The following is a 23,587-nucleotide window of genomic DNA, read 5'->3' on the forward strand; positions in this document are numbered from 1 at the left end:
TGCGCGCGCGCACTCTCCCCCCACTCTGCCTCCTCCAACCGCCGCTCCCGCCGGGGTGGAGGCCGGCGAAGGCCTCCTCACAACCCTCCCTGGCCGTGAGGAGCGGCGGTTGGAGGAGGCGGGGGGGGAGAGTGCGCGCGTCCTTCCTGTCGGCGGCTGGGGGAGAGGAAGGAAGGAGGAGAAAGCGCCGCTTTCTCCTCCTCCGTTCCTGTCCCCCTGCCGCCGACAGCAAGGACGGGTCCCAGGGTTCGGAGAAGCGCTGCGCAAGCGCTTCTCCGAACCCTGGGATGTCTGCTTCCTGTCGGCGGCTGCGGGAGAGGAACGGAGAAGGAGAAAGCAGCGCTTTCTCCTCCTCCGTTCCTGTCCCCCTGCCGCCGACAGCAATGACAGGTCCCAGGGTTCGGAGAAGCGCTGCGCAAGCGCTTCTCCGAACCCTGGGATGTCTGCTTCCTGTCGGCGGCTGCGGGAGAGGAACGGAGAAGGAGAAAGCAGCGCTTTCTCCTCCTCCGTTCCTGTCCCCCTGCCGCCGACAGCAAGGACGGGTCCCAGGGTTCGGAGAAGCGCTGCGCAAGCGCTTCTCCGAACCCTGGGATGTCTGCTTCCTGTCGGCGGCTGCGGGAGAGGAACAGAGAAGGAGAAAGCAGCGCTTTCTCCTCCTCCGTTCCTGTCCCCCTGCCGCCGACAGCAAGGACGGGTCCCAGGGTTCGGAGAAGCGCTGCGCAAGCGCTTCTCCGAACCCTGGGATGTCTGCTTCCTGTCGGCGGCTGCGGGAGAGGAACGGAGAAGGAGAAAGCAGCGCTTTCTCCTCCTCCGTTCCTGTCCCCCTGCCGCCGACAGCAAGGACGGGTCCCAGGGTTCGGAGAAGCGCTGCGCAAGCGCTTCTCCGAACCCTGGGATATCTGCTTCCTGTCGGCGGCTGCGGGAGAGGAACGGAGAAGGAAAAAGCAGCGCTTTCTCCTCCTCCGTTCCTGTCCCCCTGCCGCCGACAGCAAGGACAGGTCCCAGGGTTCGGAGAAGCGCTGCGCAAGCGCTTCTCCGAACCCCAGGATTCTAGCGCCCGTTATTGAACGGGCTGAAAACCACTAGTAATAATAATAATAATAGCAGCAGAAGAAGAAGCAGTGTAGAATAGAGGATGCCAGGCTTGGCAAGTAATATGTGTGAAAAGGACCTCAGGATTGCTGTCTATAGCAAGCTGAACATGGATCAGCTCTGGGATGTGGCTTCCAAAAAGGCAAATATGATTTTAGTTTGCCTTAATAGAACCAAATCACGATAAGCATTAGTTCTGCTTTATTCTACACTCGGATCTCATGTGGAGTATTGTGTCTAGTTCTGGGTGCCACATATTAAGAAGGATATAGCCAAATTAGAACAATTTAAGAGGAGTACAGTGAACATAATCAGCCATATGGGAAACAAGACCTATGGGGGAAGGTTAAAGGAACAATATATGGAGAAAGCTGAGCGGGGGAACATGATGGCAATTTTTGAACACCCCAAGACACAGTTGTACATCAGGCTGCAAAGGCATAGGGTTGTATCCAATGCTAGTCCAACTCAGAATAAACCCATTGAAATTAATGGACATAACTGTTTATCTGTTTATCACATTTATACCCTACCTTTCATTCAGGAGTTCAAGGGTTTACAAAGGTTTCCCTCCTCCCCATTTTATCCTCACCACAAACCTCTGAGTTAGGTTAGGCTAAGAGGCAGGGACCCGTTTCGCTTCTACATTTTATAGCATTTATTTGTATTAGTATTCTAAAATTGTAAACTGCCTTGTGTGCCTTGGCAGAAAGCTGGCCTATAAAAGCAAAAATCAATCAAATTGGCAAAAATCAATCAAATTGGCAAAAATGTCTGGGAAAACTCGGGTGTATGGCAACCCATGTCAAAAGTGTTTATTTTTCCCTTAAAAATGGCTCAATTGTTTTGGAGAATTTGCAGAAAAAGCTCAACAACTCGGCCAAAAAAGCTCAACAACTTTTGTGCCTGGATTTTCACTTTTTCTAATATGGCAACCGTACCAGAGATTAGCTATGTGATGCATGCAGACTTTATTTTAATCTGTCCTGAATATTTCAATTACTATACAGTGGTACCTCGGTTTACAACCACAATTGGTTCCGGAAGTCTGTTCATAAACTGAAGCATACTTAAACTGAAGCGAACTTTCCCATTGAAAGTAATTGAAAGTGGATTAATCCGTTCCAGACGATGAAAAACACCCCCTAAAGCAGCAATTTAACTCGGTTTTTACTGTCTACCAAGACCATTGATACATAAAATGAAGGCAATAATCAATGTACTGCACTATAAAATAATTAAGACAGTATTGTAGATAAAAAAAATTAACATTTATTTTCCTTACCTAACTTTGGGGCTGGGAAGCTACCTGCTGGGCATCCTGTGGGGCAGTTTTGGAGACGGTGGGCAACCATGGCTAGGAAGGGGGACGCCACTGCCTCTCCTTACGGTGAGTGAGGCGAGGGGTGCTCGGGTGGCGGCGGGAGCAAGCGGTGGCGGCAACGACAACGCAGCACGGGCAGAGTGAGGGGCGGGCGCCGCGATGCAGCCCAGTCCGGGCCGGCTCCTCCAGGCCCATCCTCTTTCTTTCTCTGGGCCTTCGCGAAGACATCGGAGCGCTTCCGTGGCTGCATCCCAGTTGAGGACGCTCCGATGCCTCCGCGGAGGCCGGGCCTTCGCGAAGGCATCGGAGTGTCCGCCACTGGGCCGCAGCCACGGAAGCGCTCCGATGCCTTTGTGGAGGCCCAGAGCAAAGACCCGTCCTCCGCGAAGGCATCAGAGCGCTTCCGTGGCTACGTCCCAGTCGCGGACGCTCCGATGCCTCTGCGGAGGCGCTCTGATGTCTTCGCGGAGGCCCAGAGAGAGAAAGAGGATGGGCCTGGAGGAGCCGGCCTGGACTGGGCTGCATCACGGCGCCCACCCCTCACTCTGCCCGCACTGCATTGCCGTCGCCGGCACCGCTGCTTGCTCCCGTCGCCACCCGAGCACCCCTCACCTCACTCACCGTAAGGAGAGGCAGCGATGTCCCCCTTCCCCCGGCCTCCATGAAGGCATCAGAGCACTTCCGTGGCTGCGGCCCAGTCGTGGACGCTCCGATGCCTTCGCAGAGGCCTCCACAGGCCTCGGAAACCTTGGGTTACTTACTTCCGGGTTACAATTGTTCGTAATCTGAAAATTCGTAACCCAAGGTGTTCATAAACCGAGGTTCCACTGTATAGCAGTGCAAAGGATATGGGAGAAAAAGGACAACACAGCTAAAAACTTGCCTAAGATGTTAACAGTGCCTTCTCTTCCTTCCTTCCTTCCTTCCTTCCTTCCTTCCTTCCTTCCTTCCTTCCTTCCTTCCTTTCCATCCAGGCAAAGTCAGCAGCAGCAGATGAGAAGAAATTCCAGCAGCAGATTATGACTCAGCAGAAGAGAGATCTGACCAATTTCTTAGAAAGTCAGAAGAAGCAATACAAGATTTGCAAGGAAAAGATAAAAGAGGCAAGCAAAACTTTTCTGGCGTTTTATTCTGGGCCAGTAAGAAGCATGCACTGGATAGCAATGTCGTGAAAGAATTTTGAAGCTATTTCAGTAGTTTGCTCATAATAACGCAGGGCTGGACTGAGCTTCCCCAATAAATAACCTGATGGATTGTTCATTGCTTGGGCTAGGCAGTATATTAAATAAAATAACAAGAAGAAGTGAAATGCCACATGTTTTAAATAACTCCATGCTTCCTAAGCCAAGTCACCAGTGCTTCTTGATAGCGAGAGGTTTTCACAACTTCTGAAATATGCTTAAGCTAGGATTTGGTGAGTCCATTGAGAAAGGAGAGCTCGTTATATGCGGAGCAGCTGTGTCTTCCTGGGCACCCTTGAGGTGTGAACCTCAAGCACAGATAGTGGCACTTAAATATACTATGGATGGTATCTAATGCTAATCCTACGCAGAGTAGATCCATTGAACTTAATGGCTATGAGTAGTTTAGGTCTATTCATTTCACTGGATCAATTCTGTGTCAAACTTAGTTGGATACAGCCCTATATAGTTAAGGCAATTCTACAATAACAACAAAAGTCTTCAGGACAGAAAGTTCACCCCTCAAGAAATTCTAGTTCTCCAAAATGAGGCGAAACAAAGAAGAGGCAGAGGCTCAAAAGGGCTTTGTTCCCTTCCTACCCATGTCAGAGGCAAGTTGCTCATTAGGAGTTCTCCATGGTGCTGAATCCATCACTATACCTTGTTGTGTGGACTCCTCTGCAGGACCAGAATAAAACAGGGAGTTTGTAGGGAAGCAAGGAGATTAAACCTCCCCCGTGTTAGCTCTGTTTCACATGCATACAGATACACACACCTGATTGGAGATTACAGCTCAGCAGCAGGCGAGAAGGAGTGTGTTCCTCTGCCAGGTTGCCCAAGGAGGAAGAGAGCCATTGCTTCCTCTGTGAGCAACTCACTGCATTTCTGTGCTGTGCCACTCAGAGACTCCTTACTCAGCACACAGCAAGGAGGCCAAGTAAACTGCCCATAGAAGAAGAAACCACTTTCATACTGTGGGTTCAGAAAAGGGAACCCCTTTCTCAGTATGGAAGCCAGGCAAAATGAGAGTGCAAACGGTGTGTGTGCATGAAATGTTTGTGTGTGCCTTGGCCCTTCCCACCAACAGCATGTGCTACATGACCCCTTTCACACATACATACAGTGGTGCCTCGCTTAACGAATGCCCTGCTTAACAAAATTTCCGCTTAACGAAAGGATTTTTCGAGCGGAGGTTGCATCGCTAGACGAATTCATTTTACGAAAAATTCGTCTAGCAAATCACGTTTTCCATAGGAATGCATTGAAATTCAATTAATGCGTTCCTATGGGCAAAATTTTTTTTAAAAAAATTCAATGCATTCCTATGGGATTCGCTAGACGAATTTTTCATTATAAGAAAAGACCCGTGGAACGAATTAAATTCGTCTAGCGAGGCACCACTGTACATACATACATACATCAATCATTTTATTTGTGTTCCACCTTTCCACAGTTAAAACTACGCTCCAAAAGGCTTGCAATATGCCAAAAAATGCAGAATTTGAAACGCAACAAAAGTAGTCATAAGCAATAAATAAAACATCCAGAGGTACACAACCAAATGGAACAATTTCTGCATAAAATCATAATAAAGAAAGATACAAAAATAGTATCAATAACACACACACACCAACAAAAAAAACCCTAAATGACAACCCTGTCCAAGAGACTTTACCCAAGGGAATGCAGTCTTCTGGGGTGGGGGGTGGGGTGATTCTCCATACTTGCTATATGGGTTAAGCAAATTAAGCTAACATTCAGAGCATCTCCTATATTTGCCTGATTTATTCTCCTTCTGTTACTAATTGAGAGGTGCTAGGAGCTGTAAAGGGCAGTGAAGTCTTGTTTCCTTCAAGAATTCCAAGACTTCACTGAGTGTTGCCCATAAACTTTCAAGCATATCCGTACAATCAGGAGGCCTAATATCTTGCTTTACGTGGTGGTGGTGGTGGGGATTATGTTGCCTAGGAAGAAGTAGGAATGGAAATGGGGGGAAATGTATTGAGGTTGCGGTGGTGGATAAATCTAAGATGGCTGCCTCTGGGTGCTTGCACATCATCAGCAAGAATCCTGACCAGGCTGGGCAAAGATGGAAAACACAGGAAGTAAGATGAGGCAAGGTAAAAAATAAAGAAGAACCTTATTGAGCTTCGCAACCCAGTTTGCTTACACCTTCCACTGTGCAATGATTGGGGCTTACCATTCCATGAAAAACTTGTCTTTAGCGGGACAAGATTTGATTAGCAAAAGAGGCTCCTTACCCTGCAGTGACGTGTCAGTGTGGCTTCCACTCATAATGCCAACCTTAGCAGTGGGTGGCCTGAGGCCACTGCATGCTCTCTGTCCAAAATACTCATCTGGTACACTTGGCTTTATGAATGTACGGAAGTTCCTCTGGTGTCTTAATTATCCCATATCCTTGAGGCATTGCTAGATATAATTCGGATTGACTTGAGTGCCCAGTTAAAGTGAAGTCCGCATAATGCTGCCCTTTAAATGAACTTTTGGTGTTCATTTACATCCATGGAAGGAGCTCCCATCCAGTCTAAAGAGTAACCACGGTGCACACCTAAATGGAGCTCCTGTTAGGATTAAATTTATTTCCTGGTTTAAATGCTGTTCTTCCCTGGGATCCCTTGCAAATGTTTCTCTTAGAGAGAAATGTCCCAAACAGCTCACCTTTGGGAGTTACTCATTGGTTCAAAAAAAAGCCCCTTGTTCAGGGTTTAAAGTTCTTCAATTCCCAATACACTCAACACCACTTACATGATGGAAATGGTACAATTTTTGCATATAGGTTATAATGTGTAATGAACCTCCAGTTGTTTAAATTACTCTGGTTAGTACATGCTAGGACTATGAACATAGGCATGTTATAAATTATATGTAGGAAATAGAAAACGTCATCCCTCATATGGGTTTGGCCACCTGCAAAGCAATCCTTGGGTCTATTAAAGGACAACACAGATAGGTCAGCCTACTGCAACTTATCTATCACAGTGGAAAGGGATACCTGAGGGTTGTACTAGATCAGGCATCCCCAAACTTCGGCCCTCCAGATGTTTTGGACTACAATTCCCATCTTCCTCGACCACTGGTCCTGTTAGCTAGGGATCATGGGAGTTGTAGGCCAAAACATCTGGAGGGCTGCAGTTTGGGGATGCCTGTACTAGATAGAAGAGCAAAGCTTCACAGAGTCCTTGGTCCTTGACAGTCAAACTATAAAGTCCTCATTTTCCCTGAAGGGGGTAGTTAAGGGCTTCTGTTTAGGGAAGTTTTTACTGTTTGAAGTTTTATTCTGTTTAATATTCTGCTGGGAGCCGCCCAGAGTGGCTGTGGAAACCCAGCCAGATGGGCGGGCTATAAAAATATTATTATTATTATTATTATTAATAATAATAATAATAATTCTGCACACACACCTAATTTTAGTGCTCACCTAAAAATGCCACATGTGAATATGTCAAACTGTATTTAGAAACAAGTGTACCATACAAAATACTATCTTTCAGATAGAACTGGGACTCTGTGCTCTGAAATCACTGCAAACTTTTTTTTATTAAAAAAAACTTCCTTAAAAAACCCTGCTTCACTAAATACCTGCAGCTAAAGAGCTTTTAGGATAATTGCATTAACTTCCTAAGCTGCACTGCTTTTTTCCCCTTTGTGGTTCCCCTGCACGAGTCTATTTTAGGTGCCTGTCATAAAATGCATATATTGTGCAGGCTCAAAACTACTTCAGTCATCCAGCCTCTAGATGAAGTTACTGTTCTGTAGCTGAGGAAATCAAAATCATGAGAGAAAGTTTTCATTAAGAGTCACAGGGAACCCTTAGCAGTGATGGACTTTTTAATTCCACATCCCACTTAATACTGATCTTAAACACACACAGAAAGAGAAACAGCTCCTGTTCTCCAGATTATTAAATGCGGAGCAGCTACCATGCCTGAGTCCTGTATTCACAACTCCTAAAATAGATTATAACTGAGATACGCCACCACCCACTTGAAATGCACACATATGAGCCAGACCCCTGGCAATGACCCATGGGCCCCAGAAATAAACAGCTTTGAAAGTTGTAATACATAGTGAAGTGACATTTGCCATGTCTCCTGCACCACTCCCAATTCAAACTTTCGAGACAAGGTTCAAAGTTCACCTCTGCCATTAATTCACTGAGTGGCTATTGGCAAATCACTTTGCCTCTCAGGCTCAAGAGCTCTTCTGCAACATGGACGTTGCAGTACCTTATGGGGATGTCCTAAAGGTTTCTAAAACAATGTCTATCAAATGTTCCTCTGGGGGTCCCATGCATCCTATCTCTGATAGAGGGAGCCTGAATAGAGGCAGCTAACAAAGTTAGCGTTGGCCATAGTCATGAATGAAATGCTGGCTTTGTAGGTTCAGGTGAAGGAAACAGCTGCACAGCACTCAGCTTCTTCTGCCAAACCAAGGAGATGTCCCCCTTTTCCGGTTGAGGTGCCTCATTCCACGAGGTGTTGGGGCATAATTTTGTTTAGTTGCGAGCTCAGCGGTGTCTGTGTCTTGTCTGCGGCCAAGGAAAAACTGAAGATGGGGCAGGAATTTTCTGGGGCAAGACGTAGACATTTCTCGTGTCCTTTTGGGATTTTAAAGAAAATGATAGAGTTGTTAAGGAGTAATAATAATAATAATAATAATAATAATAATAATAATAATAATAAATTATTTCTACCCCGCCCATCCGGCTGGGTTTTCCTAGCCACTCTGGGCGGCTTCGAACAAAGATTAAAATACATTAAAATGTCACACATTTAAAACTTCCCTAAACAGGGCTGCCTTCAGAAACGCAGAGGCTTTGGCATATTTTTAATGTATTTTATGTATGTATGTAATGTATTTTAATCTTTGTTTGAAGCCGCCCAGAGTGGTGGGGGAAACCCAGCCAGATGGGCGGGGTATAAATAATAAATAATAATAAAAATTTCAGCAGCTGATCACCCAACCTTGGGGGCATGTGGCAGCGGCAGGAAAAGGGCTTAGAACCGCTGCATGCGCCACCTCCCAGTTACAAGCTTCCACATGCAGAGTTCATCTTTTGGCACATGTCTCCTTCACACTTAAGTCTCTTGAATAGGCACGTAGAGCTCCAGTGCAGGAAATCCTTGGCTATTATACTGGCCGATTAAGCCTTTTGTTTCTCTGGCACCAAAGCCTGGTTGAAGTCTAGTTTGTGCAACCGTTTTCTGAGATGGAAACGTTGCCGCATTATAATAACCCCACATAAACCCCAATTTTCAAAGTGATACCTTTTGTGTCCCTCCACAACTTTCCAAGTGGCCTAAGATTAGAATCGAACGTTCGGAGAGTCCTTTTTTGTTGTTGTTGTTGCCAGGAGGCCTGACCTGTTTTCCTTTACTTTGCACTCTTCGCTTCCAACATCTATCAGTTTTATACCACTTTAACTGTCATGGCTTCCCTCTGGGAATTGCAGTTCGGTAAAGGAGAGCCCCATTTCATGTCAAAGATTACTAATTTTGGATTCTGGACTCTTGATTCTAGCCTGGTTTGTGAGCTTTAAGTCATTCTCCCTCCCTCCCTCCCTCCCCACCCCCCTTCTCATCTTTGGAGCTCCTGTATGTTTTGTATAAACTGCTTAGCTCCCAGCAGGGGCATCTTGAGGGGTAATGGGCTTTAAAACCCTTTTGGAAGGGGATTCAAAGGAGGACCCTGTGTTTGCCGTTAAGCTCGTACAGATGGTAGTAAAGGGGGGGAGGAAAGGCATTGCATTTTTTTGTTTTGTTTTTTTTACCCCCTCCCCATCATGAAGCCAACAAATGACTTTGTTTCTTGGCCTTTCCTCTGTGCACGTCCAGGAGATGAACGAGGATCACAGCACACCGAAGAAGGAGAAGCAAGAGAGGATTTCCAAACACAAAGAGAACCTGCAGCACACACAGGCTGAAGAGGAGGCTCATCTTCTCAGCCAGCAGAGACTCTACTATGACAAAAACTGCCGTTTCTTCAAGCGAAAAACCATGATCAGGAGGCACGAGTTGGAGCAGCAGAACATTCGGGAGGTACCACCTCTTGCTTTCCTCTCCTCTTCGCCACCCCCCTTTCCCACCCTGCCCCAATATACCCAGGGAAAATATAAGATGAATACAGACAACTACTAGCAACTGGTCAGTATGCCATGCTGTTCATGTAACCAACCTGGGAAGCCTGCTGCCTGTATTGTCCTGACAAGAGCTGAATCTTCCCACACTCGTGCAACGAGGATGTAGTATCTGGGTCAGAAATTTATTATTGTTTTATTATGGTTTATTACGTTTATATACCGCCCTTCAGCATAAGATCTCAGGGCAGTTCAGAGAATAAAATACAGGGTAAAAACATAAGTAAAACAAAACAGCAAAGCAATAACCTCCCCCGCTTTCCCATAGACACATTTAAATCAGCCAAAGGCCTGGTTAAAGAGGAACATTTTCGCCTGGCATCTAAAGTATAGGTAAAGTCCAGTCAGAGGCTACTATGGGGTGTGGTGCTCATCTCGCTTTTCAGGCCGAGGGAGCCAGTGTTTGTCCTCAGACAGCTTTCTGGGTCATGTGGCCAGCATGAGTAAACTGCGTCTGGAGTGATGGGACACCGGGACAAGTGCCAGAGCACATGAAAATGCTGTTTACCTTTCCGCTACAGCGGTACCTATTTATCTACTTGCACTGGTATGCTTTCAAACTGCTAGGTTGGCAGGAGCTGGGACAGAGCAATGGGAGTTCACTCCATCATGCGGATTCGAACCTCCGACCTTCTGATCGGCAAGCCCAAGAGACTCAGTGGTTTAGACCACAGCGCCACCCAAGTCCCTAAAGATATATAATCAAGGCACCAGGCGAACCTCCATAGGGAGAGCATTCCACAAACAGGCACTACAGAGAAGGCCTGTTCACGCTTTGCCACCCTCTGGACCTCACGTGGAGGAGGTGCACAAAGAAGGACCTCAGATGATGAACGCAGAGTCTGGAAGTGCTTAATTTAATTTTACTTTTCCATATCAATTATATCCAATGGGCAACATAAGATCATGTGGTACAGCACCAGAAGAGCCTGTTGGATCGGGCCAGTGGCCCATTGGACCAGCATCCTGTTCTCACAGTAGCCAACCAGATGGGAAACCAGTAAGCGGAACTAGAATACACGAGCACTCTCCGCTCCTGAGGCTTCCTGGCAACTTGTTTTTAGAAGCATTGCTGCCTCCAGCCATGAAGGCAGAGCATAAGCATCATAGCTAGTCGCCATTGATAGCCGCCTTCTCCATGAATTTGCTCAGTCCTCTTTTAAAGTCATCCAAGTTGGTGGCCTTCCTTGCCTCCTGTAGGAGCAAAGCTGGGGCTACACCAGAATCGGCACACGTGGCTTTCAGAAGAGGAACAGCTCTGTGTGTCTGTGTTGCAGAGAGGAAAACTTTTGGTTAGCAGTAGAGCACATGCTTTGCCTGCATAAGGTCCCAAGTTCAATCCTTACCATCTCCAGATGGGGCTGGGAAGGGCCTCTTCCAGAAACCCTAGAGAATCACTGCCAGTCAGAGTAGACAATACTACTCTAGCTGAACCACTGATCTGACCCTGTTTGGCATCTCTGTCCAACATACCAACAATTTCAGTTAATCTGTAACCCACTCAGCTCCTGGCAAGAGACACACTTAGATCTTTTATGTAAGAATGGTGGTCCTTCTGCTAGGGTATAAACATGGATAGTTTGATGCTGCATCTTTGCATCTCAGTTCATGGCAAAAGTTTCTGTAATTTGCATCCTTCCCTCCACCCCACTTCTGATTCTGTCTCGATGCTTGCAATCACCTTGTCCTCGATACCATATGTCAATACTCTTGACCACTTGGGAGGTCCATACAAACAGCTTGTTCACTATAAATGGTTACATGCACACTGTGGTAAGTTATTACATGGTGACAGATCCTCTGTATTCATTCATTGCTTCCCTCTTTTGCTCTCTTCACATTGCAGGGCGGCAGAAGCTCACAACTGCAGGTGTTAGTGGCAATACGCTTGCAAGTGTGAGATATCCTACGTGCTCCCAACTTGCTTCACTCATCCATCCGACCCCAGCTCTCTCATGATGGCCATTTGTCATTGCAGAGTCTGCCTAGGAGAAGGCTACAGCCTGTCCTATACATTCAACAGAATGAGGTGGTAGAGTGGACTGTATATCAGAACAGATAGAAGATCCTATCTCAACAGTTCTGCCATTGTGGTGTGTGTGTTTTTTTTAATCCTGCAAATAAGCAGAAACCTAGCACATCAGAGGTTCCTCTGTAGTCTGCATGCTATTGTGCAAACAAACAAAAATCACTCGCAGGGAATTTTTGCTTCTTTTCTTATGGAAAGCATTAACAATATGTGACACATGCACCCTTAGATCTGCATTTTGAGGTTGTGTGATCCTTTCTGCCACCTTATTCTGCTGCGTGAGTGGACTAAGCCTAACCAATCCAATACATGCATGCACCTTTGAGAAAGCCCTTATTGAATTCAGCTGGGCTTACTTCTCAGTAGAAATGTGTGCTATACCTAGTGAAGGGTTTTTGAGGCAAGAGGGTGAGCCAGGAGGTGGTAGAATCACCTGGCCCAAGTTCTCAGGACAGCCTTAGGGTGGCCGTGTGTCCTGCATTACAGAAGACAGCCATTTATTTGCTTGTTGCATTTGTATCCCACCTTTGCCTCCAAGAAGCTAAAGGTGGCCTATATGGTTCTCTCCCTCATCATCTGATCCCCACTGCGATTATTATGATTATTTTACTATTAGACTGTCTGTCGGTATGCTTTCCACTATGTTTTTATCATTGATGTTTTGTAATGCGTTTCTAATGTTGTACACCACCCTGAGATCTTTTGATAAAGGGCTGTATATAAATTGAATTAACAACAACAGCAACAACAACCCTGTGAGGTAGGTTAGGCTAAGAGGCAGGGACTGGCCCAAGGTCACCCTGTGAGCTTCATGGCCAAGTAGAGATTCGAACCCTGATCCCAGGGTTCTACCCAGGCTCTACTTCAACACTCTAAATGATTACATGACGTTGGCCACCCGGTCCAGGTCTGGCTTAAAGATAAATAACCATAAAGAGAGAGTGCAGGAGAGGTCTTGAAGTTGCCCATCCACAATTAGGAACTGGAGAACAGACTGGAGAGGCACACAAGTCACATTCTTCCCTACAATGTTAGGGTATAATCTATTTCTATATAAACCATAGTGATTATTTGTAAATCTGCAACTATCCATTTATGCAAATATTATGCAAGCATAAATCCTTTTTACTCATCCTTTTTTGGCAGTATGTAAGAGGCCACCCTTGTCTAAGGTTGCCATATGCCTGGATTTTTTCGGACATAGCCGGTATTCAGTCCCCTTAAGCAGCGTCCGAGCAGAAATTGCTGAAATGTCTGGGAAAGCTCAACAATTTTGGCCAAAAACAGCTCAACAACTTTTGTGTCCGGATTTTCACTTTTTGAAATATGGCAACCCTACCCTAGTCAGCTTTGAACTTGCTAGTTGGACTTTAGCATGGGAGTCCCTCTCAAGTCTGTTAGTATCATTCAGAAAATAATTTTTGTCCTACCTTACAGGGTTGTTGCATGGATCATTGGAGATGACATAGTCAAAATGCTTGCAGCACTTAGGGAAGAGGACCAGAATGTGTAGGCGTGGAAAGATTCCAGCCTGACTATGTACAAGGGCATAAAGGGCAAATATTTCATCCATATTTATCACTAAATCAAGAATACAACATTACCAGATTTGTATCAAAACATGCAAACCACTTTAATCTCTGGTAAAAAAAAAAAAGTCACTTATCTGTATTGAATTATCATTTTAAGCGTGCATCTTTTTGAGTATTATTTGTGTATTCTGAATTTGCACCTAGCATCACAACTTAACGTTCCACTTCTTAACTGTTTAGCTGGTTTACCGGTAGTGCTGTATGTCTGGAGATCTCAACTTCACAATATTACCAGCATGTACTGGCTTATAAAATTCTGGAAGTTTAGGTGGTGTTGTGCAATAATTAAGATGCACTAATTTATTAACCCAAAGCATGAAAGTGTCTTTTTGGATTCTAGAGAAATGGAAGCTGTTTGCTTCATCTTGTAAATGTTCTGACACCATGAAGCTGTTCTAATTTGAAACAGGCTTACTCGTGTTTCACTATCAAATGATGAAACAGTAGGAGTCAGGTTGTATGTACACCGCAATACCAGTTCCACAGAAGAAAAGACATAAAGTAAAATGTAGATGCAGAATTAACCTTCCTGTAAGTGTCTAACCTTGCACTTAAAAAGAAACAGCAAATTTCTGCAGAAATATGCTTGGAAGCACATGGTGACACCTCAGGAGACAGAAAGCTGGCTAAATAAGATTTCCTATGTCTGGGGGAAGGGAAGCTATTTGCTCCTCAACGTGATGACTAGCAAAATCAGAATTATAAAATGCAAACTATACCATGCAAAATCATGTCCCCCCCCCCCAGTTTCCATATTTTTTCCAGCTTTAATGGTTGCACAGTTTTTACCTTTTAAGATATCACTCACAAAGCCCATATTCAGCTCCTAGCATATTGCATAGGAAGAACTTCCTAAAAATGTGAGCTTGTTTGGCAGTGCAACAGACTACCTCGGAAGGTGGTGGATTTTCCTTCATCGGAATTTTTGAACAGGTTGGATGGCCATCTGTCAGGGAATCCTGTATTGCAAAGTTTTGGGCAAGATTACTCTTTGAGCTCCCTTTCCAACTCTACTATTCTATTATCTGAATTTGAAGGGCCAATGCTTGCTAAATACTACAGTATCTTTTTGCTCGGCACATTCCAAATGGGATCCTGTGGCAGTGATCTGGGACCAAATCATGATTTCCCCACCCTGTCTCTCCATCTTTGGTTCATCAGCAGAATAACCGCATGGAGCTCTGCTTTCGCACTAGCTGCTTATAAGATTGGGAGCAGCCGGCTGGATTTCTGCTCCTTTATATGAGGAATATCTTCACAGGATTGTAAAACCGATGCCAGGGACAGAATTACTAGAGCTGTCAGTTGTCAGAACCTTTGGGCGAAGAGGGGTCATTCTGGGTAACAGATTTGGCTGTGTCACTATGGCACACCTAGCAATTAGGATTCATTCAAAGGAAATGAACTGAAGAAGTAGGATGCAAACACCCGCTCTCAGCATGTTTGTTTGAACTTGAATCTTTGGAAGGGGAGGGATTTGCATAATGGATTTGGGCAGGGAATGATGGAATGAAAACAAGGGTGTGTGGTGGATATGCAGGTATGTTGAGTGCATGTCCATTGAAACTTTTGTCAGCAGCTCTTCTCTGTTACTCAGGGAACTGAGAAGCAGGCTAAAGATGTGGCTGGGTGTGGCCTGGGGTTCCCTTTAGAGAGTGATGACTGATGGACTAAAGGTTAGAAATACTAGGGTGGAGAATGCTCTTTTATGTATCAACACACACACATGAACAAAGGTTCTGGAATAGCCCCGAAAGTGGAATGGCACATTTCTGTAAAAAAATAAAATAAAATGCCATTGATGGCTACGTGGAACATTAATACTGGCTCGCAGGTCTCTTAAATGGTTTTTTCACCTTGTATAGTTAAAAAGAAAAAGGAAGCCAGGTTGGATTTTCTTCAGTGAAAAGTGTCCAAATTGACAGGTTACAGGTTACTCCCGGTTCATGTTACTCCCGGTTGCCACCTACTGGCCAGTTTGCAGAAGTCCACAACAGGCATCATGGAGAGAAGGAGCAGGTTTGCTTTGGGACCCTCTTGCAAGCCCCCAACAAAGCAGGTTGGAAGTAGGTGCAGCAGAGCCAGCGAGCGCATTTCCTCACGCAATGTGAAATAAACACAGCAAGTTCACACACTGGCTTTGGTCTCTTTCAAGAAGGAGTAGGTACGTTCATGGAGGAGAAGCAGGTCTGTCAGTGGCTCTTAGCACAAGGAACTTCTCAATGCAAGCTGCATGGGGCAAACAGGAAGGGAAAGCCAGCAATCGCATACCTTACTTGTGAGTTCCCCAAAGTGTCTGTCTGACTACTATCGGAAATGAAGGAATACATGGACCTTAGCTCAGCCCAACAAAACATTTTGCAAGTCTCCCGAGAGCCCTGCCCTGGACACTAGGGTAGGCTGTCGGTCAAAAACATTGCTTGCTTTTTTTTTTACTACGCATGAGAAATTGGGGTTTGCTGCCTCGCTTAGGATTGCACCTGACCCCTTCCCCTTATGCTACGCAGGAACTGAACAAGAAGAGAACGCAGAAAGAGATGGAGCACGCCATGCTAATCCGGCACGACGAGTCGACGCGCGAGCTAGAATACAGGCAGCTGCACATGTTGCAGAAGCTACGTATGGACTTGATCCGGCTGCAGCACCAGACGGAGCTTGAGAACCAGCTGGAGTACAACAAGCGGCGGGAGCGGGAGCTGCACAGGAAGCATGTCATGGAACTGCGGCAGCAGCCCAAAAACCTGAAGGTTAGTAACTAGGCAAGGGCTGCGGTCTAGCTGGGATATAGGGAGAAGCGGTGCAAAGTCAACTGCTTGACCTTAGCCACCCCCTGCGTTCTTAATTCCATATGTGTGTGGCAGGGATGGGGAATCTGGTCTCCCAGATGTCCTTGGACTACGGTTCCTATAATCTCTTACAGTTGGGGAAATGTGAGTCCAGCCACCTCTGAAGTGCTATAGGTTCCCCATCCCTGGTATTTGGTGCTCTTAGCACATTTGTGCCACTATTTTGGCACCTGTCCATATATTCATTCAGCAGAGAAAGAATTCTCGGTAGTGGCACCCACCCTGTGGAATGCCCTCCCACCAGAGGTCAAAGAGAACAACAATTAGCAGACCTTCAGAAGGCATCTCAAGGCAGCCCTGTTTAGGGAGGGAAGCTTTTAATGTTTGATGGATTTCTGTATTTTAATATTTTGTTGGAAGCCACCCAGAGTGGCTGGGGGAACCCAGGCAGATGGGTGGGGTATAAATAACTTATTATTATTATTATTCGTTCACTTACAGTTACCTTCCATCCTAGGAGCCAACTCCTAGGGAGCGAGGTCCTTTCGCCCCCCAAAAAAATATTTGAAGCCCCCCCCCCAAGTTAATGGGCATTGTCTTTCAAATGATGTGCATGGGCCATTTCATGCGATCAATTATGTGTTTACCTGCCCCCCAGATATTTTATTAAGTTGGCACCCCTGCCTTCCATGGGATCTGGTAACTGCTCTTCTCCATGTAAAAGGGAAAAAGCAGGTAATTATCTCACACACAAAATAGCAAATAGCTGAAATGATGAGACACAGGTTGGAGACAGGCAATAGTTTCATGGAGAAAGCAGCTTGCGAGAGAGGCGTGGTTCTCTCGAGCACAATTTGCCCATTATAGGGATGTTACATTTTCTTTAATGTAAAGCTTCTGCATGAATATCATAGCGTTCTTAAATAACGTGTTGGGTTATGCAGATAACGTCGATGTTTAAATAGCCAAGTGTAACCTCACCCGGAGTTGTTGCCTTCCATTGCAGGCCATGGAAATGCAGATCAAGAAGCAGTTCCAGGACACTTGCAAAGTGCAAACCAAGCAGTATAAAGCACTCAAGAACCACCAGCTGGAAGTGACTCCAAAGAGTGAGCACAAAACTATTCTGAAAGGCCTGAAGGACGAGCAGACAAGGAAGCTTGCCATCCTGGCTGAGCAGTACGAGCAGAGCATCAATGAGATGATGGCATCGCAAGCGGTGAGGGCAGCTCTGGGCTCCATACCACACACACACAAAAACCCCTCAATTGGTTCCATATTAACTAGGGTGGCCATGTGTCCTCTTTTTCCAGGACACGTCCTCCTTTTCAAGGTAAAGTTTCCGTCTGGGTGGATTTTTTGAAAATTTGCCAGAATGTCTCTGGCTATACTTTCTGGATGAGACATAGTCATAACTGGATGTTGAAGGCTTGTTTTCCTCTTCACTTCTCCTGCCCCCCCCCTCAGCAGTATATCACAGCTTCTATAGCCTACATATAGTAGGGGTATTTAAAATGAGATTCATCATAGCGTCCTCTTTTTTGCTCTTCAAAATATTAACAAGCACTGGGGATCACCTTACCTGTGGTGAGAACTGATGGCGGTTTGCTGTTGTTTTTAGTAATATTTGCTTATTCTTCTTCTTTCCTTTTCCTTAGTTTTATTTCATTTCCCCTCCTTTCCCCCCTCTTTTCCCTTTTCCTGGTTTTATTTTCAAATTAATTTAAAACAAAAACAACAACTAAACAGCATGTGCAATCCTCGTCAAGCCTGTTTGTAGCAGGTTTACACACCAATAAAATCTTTTCAGATTGTATACATTGGTATGTGCACGTGTGAAGTTTAAAGCCCCAGTTGCACACAGCTGTAATATCCAGATACATTCAGGATAACCAAGCCCTGAGGAATAGCTCAGTGGGTAAAGCATGGGACTCTTAACCTCAGGGTTGTGGGTTTGAGTCTCACATTGGGTGAAAGATTCCTGCATTGCAGGGGGTTGGATTAGATGACCCTTGAGGTCCCTCCCAACTCTGTGATTCTCTGAAACAAGCGTAAATGGATTTGGTGGTGGAGGTGATGAGGGAAACACCTTTTGGCTGAGCTCATGGCATACCTTGGAGTGTTCAGAAACACTTTTAAGTTCTGGGAGAATAAAGCAGGTGCCAAGAAATGTTGATGACAGGCTGTGAGCTGGTGTAGTAGCATAGTGGCTGAGATACTGAGCTGCCAACCAGGAGGTTCCCAGTGTGAATCTTAGCTCTTGCCATGACCTCACCAGGTGACCTTAGGCAAGTCACACACTCTCAACCTCATCCCCTCCCCATCTGCAGTATGGGAGATTTAAAAAAAGACCAGCTTGCTTTTGTGGCCGCTGTAAGGATTGCCGCTAGATAAGGTGTGTGATGCACTTTGCAGTGGCTATAGATGCAGGAGAAGCTGTGTGGGCAGGATAGCCAAAGGAGAGCTGTGAGAAGGTGGCAGAAGCCTGGCAGAAAGGCAGGGAAAGGAGATTGGGAGCGGTGAAAGCCCAGGTGTAATGGGCATGTTTGAAACTCCATGCAAGGTGAAAGGAATGAGAAGCAAAGAGTATGTGTATGAAAGAAACAGGAGTGCTGAGCAGCAAAGGATTCTGGGTGTTGGGACTGGAGCCACAATGATCGGATGAGGCGGGACTGAGTCTGCCAGTGGCTCCCCTGACGTTGTTGGGCTCCACCTCCCATCAGACCCTGACAGCACAGCAAAAGTTAAGAGTTGACGGGAGGTGCAGTCCAGCAGCTTATGGAGGGCTACAGGCTCCCCACCTGTGGTCTATATACAGTGGAAGAGAAAGGGGTGAAAGGAGACGGTAGGAGAGAGACATGGTGCAGACCTCATTCAGAGGGGCAGAAGGGATTTGTGGGCCAATGGCAGGAAGGGAGCTTTAGAGTCTCAAGGCAGTGGGCCCAACCTTAACTTTACTTCCTCAGGTTACAGTACACAGTTAAGACTTCTATGCTCACCATTTCAATCAGAATTTTTTTGCATTTTCTCCTCCTTTGAGGCATGCATCTTCACGGCCTGCCTAAACAACTGTTCTTGTTCTTGTTGTTGTTGTTGTTGTGTATTTGCTGTTGTGCCCAACCCTAGAGCAGATTTGACCAGCAAGTGCCCTTAACTTTGTAAATGATTTTGTTGGTGTGTTTTTTTACACCCCCAGCTGCGGCTAGATGAGGCTCAGGAAGCGGAATGCCAGGCCCTGCGGTTGCAGCTTCAGCAAGAGATGGAGCTGCTGAATGCCTATCAGAGCAAAATCAAGATGCAGACGGAAGCACAGCATGAGCGGGAACTCCAGAAGCTGGAGCAGAGGGTGTCGTTACGCAGGGCACATCTTGAGCAAAAGGTATGGCAGGGGTTGGGCCGTTGCCAAAAAAACCAGGAAAGAAAGAACTGCTGGGGAGGTGGAGTTGTGCATACTGTCCAGATGCATCCCGTGCTCTGAGGTTAACCTTTTGTATTCCTGGTAGCAACAATGCATTACATTTCCCTAAGTAGCAGGATCCTAGCAGGATCAGTTCCTTGTGAAGAGAATACAGGAGCCTTAACAATTACTCCCGGCGGTATTTTTAAAATTTATTAGTCACCTTTTTTTTTGCCACAGCAACTCAAAGCAACTTACAATGTACACATACATAGATTAAAATCAGCATTTAAAAAGTCTAAAATTCAATTATATATATATATATTTTGTTTCAAAAACAAAACCATAGAGCCAAAGGCTTGCCAATCAAAAGGTCGGCGGTTTGAATCCCCGCGACGGGGTGAGCTCCCATTGCTCGGTCCCAGCTCCTGCCAACCTACGGTAGCAGTTCAAAAGCACGTCAAAGTGCAAGTAGATAAATAGGTACCGCTCCGGCGGGAAGGTAAACGGCGTTTCCGTGTGCTGCTCTGGTTCGGCAGAAGTGGCTTTGTCATGCTGGCCACATGACCTGGAAGCTATACGCCGGCTCCCTCGGCCAATAACGCGAGATGAGCGCCACAACCCCAGAGTCTGTCACGACTGGACCTAATGGTCAGGGGTCCCTTTACCTTTACTTTACCCATGCAAAAAAAAAAAGCCATCAGTGTTTAACAGCTGAAAATCTGATTAAAACGGAACATGCTTGCCTGACACCTAAAGATATGTAGCAGTGGCACCAGGCAAGCATCCCTGGGGAGAGCATTCCACAAGCAGGGAGCCACCGCGGAAAAGGCCCGTTCTTGTGTTGCCACCCTCCAGACCGCCCATGCTTTCATAGTATCTGCATCCTAGCAGATTGAATACAGAGGGGCAGGCAGACAGGCCCCTTGGCAGGCATCTTCACAACAGCATTGCTTTGCCAAGCTGTCTTCTGCCCAGTCAGATAAATCAGAAACTGTAAATTGTTTCCTCTCTGGCCTCCAGACCAGTGGTAATAATAAGCACTGCATAATGGGCACTTTAATAACTGAGATGAGGAAGGAATTTCCTATATTGTTGCTTTTGTCGTGTTGGGGGCGGAAGGAATATTCCAAACCGACTCCGTAGTTGGCATCTTCGGGTTTAGGAATGGATCCACCGTTTCAATCATTTATGAATGCTGTGAGTAAATAGTTAATGTCTGAACCAACTCTAGTAGGAATAGATGGATAGATTCCTGATCAGATGCCCCATGAGCTTAACTGAACACCAGCCACAGAAAAGGAATAGCGCTGCTGATGCTTATTTGTCATTTGCTGGAATGCACCAGGGAATCAGATTTCCTGACTGCTAGACGCATCGGTCTGTGTCGTTGCCAGAGGTGTGTTCTAATGGAAAGTCCACCTGCTCCACTGTATTAAGACTGCCACCAGAGGTTTCCCCAAATGCAGTGGCTTTTTTGCCCAGCAGGCCAGATCTTTCATCACCTGCACAAGCCAGCTTTGACTGGTGGGCGGGGTCACCCACCTGTCAGCCAGCTGACATCATGACACCAGGTAATTGGCAGTCCCACCTACCGTGAAGTCTATCTGCAGGGTAGGGCAAAGCTGCATGCAGCAGGATTGAACCCTCTCCGCTCATCAGCTGGTGAGTGGGAGGGTTCAGGTGTCTAGGCTACAGCCATCTGCTTTGCCGGCCGGGACCCTGCAGGGAATGCACTGGTGAAGCAGTACCAAACTCTCTGCTCACCTAGAAGTGTTACTGGATGGGGGAGTTGCTGAAAGCAAGCACAGAGACACATATTAACTGGGTGGCTCAGTCGGTAGCGCTTGAGACTCTTAATCTCAAGGTTGTGGGTCTGAGCCCAGTGTTGGGCAAAATATTCCTGTATTAAGAACAAGGATAGCTCAGTTGGTTCGAGCGTGGTGCTGATAATGCCAAGGTCGCAGGTTCGATCCTCATATGGGACAACTGCATACAGTATTCATTCCTGCATTGCAGAGGGTTGGACCAGTTGATTCTCAGGGTCCCTTCCAACTCTATGATTCTGTGATCCCCTCCACAAATGGTTCTCCCCTCCCACAGCTATATTGCAGTTTCAGAGTCCCGGGGAGGCGGGAGGGGTTCATTTAAAAAAACTACCATGGGAGGAATTGGAAAAGGAGAAATCACTAAGGAAAGGACTCAGCATCCCTTTTCCACTCACCTGTTTCTGCTGCAAGCACACACACAAACACCCCGATCACTTCCCAGTAGCATTCCAGGAGAAATGGAGGGGTAGGAAATCCTCTTGTCTAGATCTGTTCCTCAAACGTTTGGGATTCTGACAACCTGGGCTTCACTCTGCCACTGTGTTACGAGGAACTTGCTTTAAAGCCCTCCCCCCCCCCCCTTGTGCCATTTCAGATTGAAGAGGAGCTGGCGGCCCTGCAGAAGGAACGCAGCGAGAGGATAAAGTTTCTGTTGGAAAGGCAAGAGCGAGAGATTGAAACTTTTGACATGGAGAGCCTACGGATGGGCTTTGGAAATTTGGTCACGTTAGAATTTCCTAAGGAGGACTACAGATGAGATTAAATTTCTTTTGCCATTAAAAAAACAAAAATGCAAACAAAAAATATCTCAAATCCCAACATTCCCCCCCCATGTTAACGGGTGTGCTCTCTCTCTTTCTGTCTCTCTTACTGACATCATGTCGGACTTAGTGCCTGTATATTCTTACTCCATCAGGGGCCCCCCCTTCCCGCCAAGTGTCACGTTCCAGAGCAGGACCATTGCTCCGCAGTCTCTCTTGAATCTCATAGTGTCTCACACAGTATTGATGTCTCTGTGCAATGATTTTTTTTATTATTATTATTAAAAAAAATGTTTCAATGAAAACTTTTGGAGACAATTCTAACGAATCAAAACAAAAAGTGGATGTATGTTTGCTTTTCAGCAATCACTCATATTTTTTTGCCACCTTACCAATGAAAATTCAAGCAAAAAACAAAAACAAAAAACCAAGGAAGGAAAAATTAAAAGGAGTCAAATTCCCAGGGGGAGAGAGATGGGTATCGCAGCCTTACCTTAATCAGCTGCTGCATAACGTTTTTGAGTTTTTAATTTTATTATTAATTATTTCTTTTTTTGGTATTTATTCATCAGGAATAACTAAATGAAAAAAAATAATAATAAAAAAATTTTATTAAGAGATTGAGAAATTTGATACATTTTACAGAAAATATGAATTCTGAAATTGTGCTGTACATATCAGTGGTGGACATATTACTACTTTGGGGGCGGGGGGGAAGGGGAGGGGGGTTGGGGAAAGAGGGAGAGCGTGATTTTTTTGAAAAAGGGTCAGGCCAGGCCATGTGGGTTTTTTTGGCCGTTGGTCTTTGGCACATTCTTGATTGTATCATAATCATTTTCTGCTGTAGCAGAGGATGTGAATACACTTAAAAAAAAAAAAAAACTAAGGAGCCCAGAGAATCCCAGGAGCACAAATTGGGCCTTGTCAAATTGTGTATTTTGTGTATAGAAGGAAATTTAAGGAGAAATTTACTTATTTTCATATTGTATTTTAACTGTTTCTCTGATCAGAAGTTTTTTTACTACCTGATGACTTGTTCCCCCCCTCCAACCCCCCACCCACCCACCCACCCACACTCCAGGCCACGCCGACACCCCCCACCCCACCCCTCCAAAACCCTCCACCCTGCCTCTTTTCCAAGTCAATCTTTGGAGTTTAACACTGTCTCTCATTCTCACATCACCTTAAATCTTTCCTCCTCCTCCTCCACACCCCTCCCTGCGACCCACCCACAACTCCCATCTTTGGTTCCCCTCCCTCCCTCCCTCCCCTCTCCCTGTCCCCGATAATCTTGGTCATAAATATTGCATTATTCACACTTTCAAACTGTGTATTTTCTTACAATAAAAAAGGTTAAAAAAAAGGCTTTACTTCTTTTGCATGCACTTTAACAAAAAAAATACTAGACGGAAAAAAGCAAAAAAAAAAAGAGAAAACCT

At 45.8% G+C, this 23,587-nt stretch overlaps 1 protein-coding gene across 6 annotated transcripts in view; it reads left to right on the forward strand.

Annotated features, from left to right (window-relative positions):
* Positions 1-22,856, forward strand: part of TAOK3 (TAO kinase 3) — a 122,800-nt gene extending 99,944 nt beyond the window's left edge. For all 6 annotated transcript variants that reach the window (XM_035099363.2, XM_035099367.2, XM_060269985.1 and 3 more), the window contains 6 exons: positions 3,391-3,519; positions 9,453-9,656; positions 15,883-16,122; positions 17,168-17,380; positions 19,358-19,540; positions 21,983-22,856. In XM_035099363.2, coding sequence (XP_034955254.1) covers positions 3,391-3,519; positions 9,453-9,656; positions 15,883-16,122; positions 17,168-17,380; positions 19,358-19,540; positions 21,983-22,144 — 1,131 coding nt within the window. In that variant the 3' untranslated portion in view covers positions 22,145-22,856. The remainder of the gene's footprint in view (positions 1-3,390; positions 3,520-9,452; positions 9,657-15,882; positions 16,123-17,167; positions 17,381-19,357; positions 19,541-21,982) is intronic.
* Positions 22,857-23,587: the final 731 nt, after the last annotated feature.

This window comes from Zootoca vivipara, chromosome 17 (assembly GCF_963506605.1).
Source record: "Zootoca vivipara chromosome 17, rZooViv1.1, whole genome shotgun sequence".
NCBI classification, from domain to species: Eukaryota; Metazoa; Chordata; class Lepidosauria; order Squamata; family Lacertidae; genus Zootoca; species Zootoca vivipara.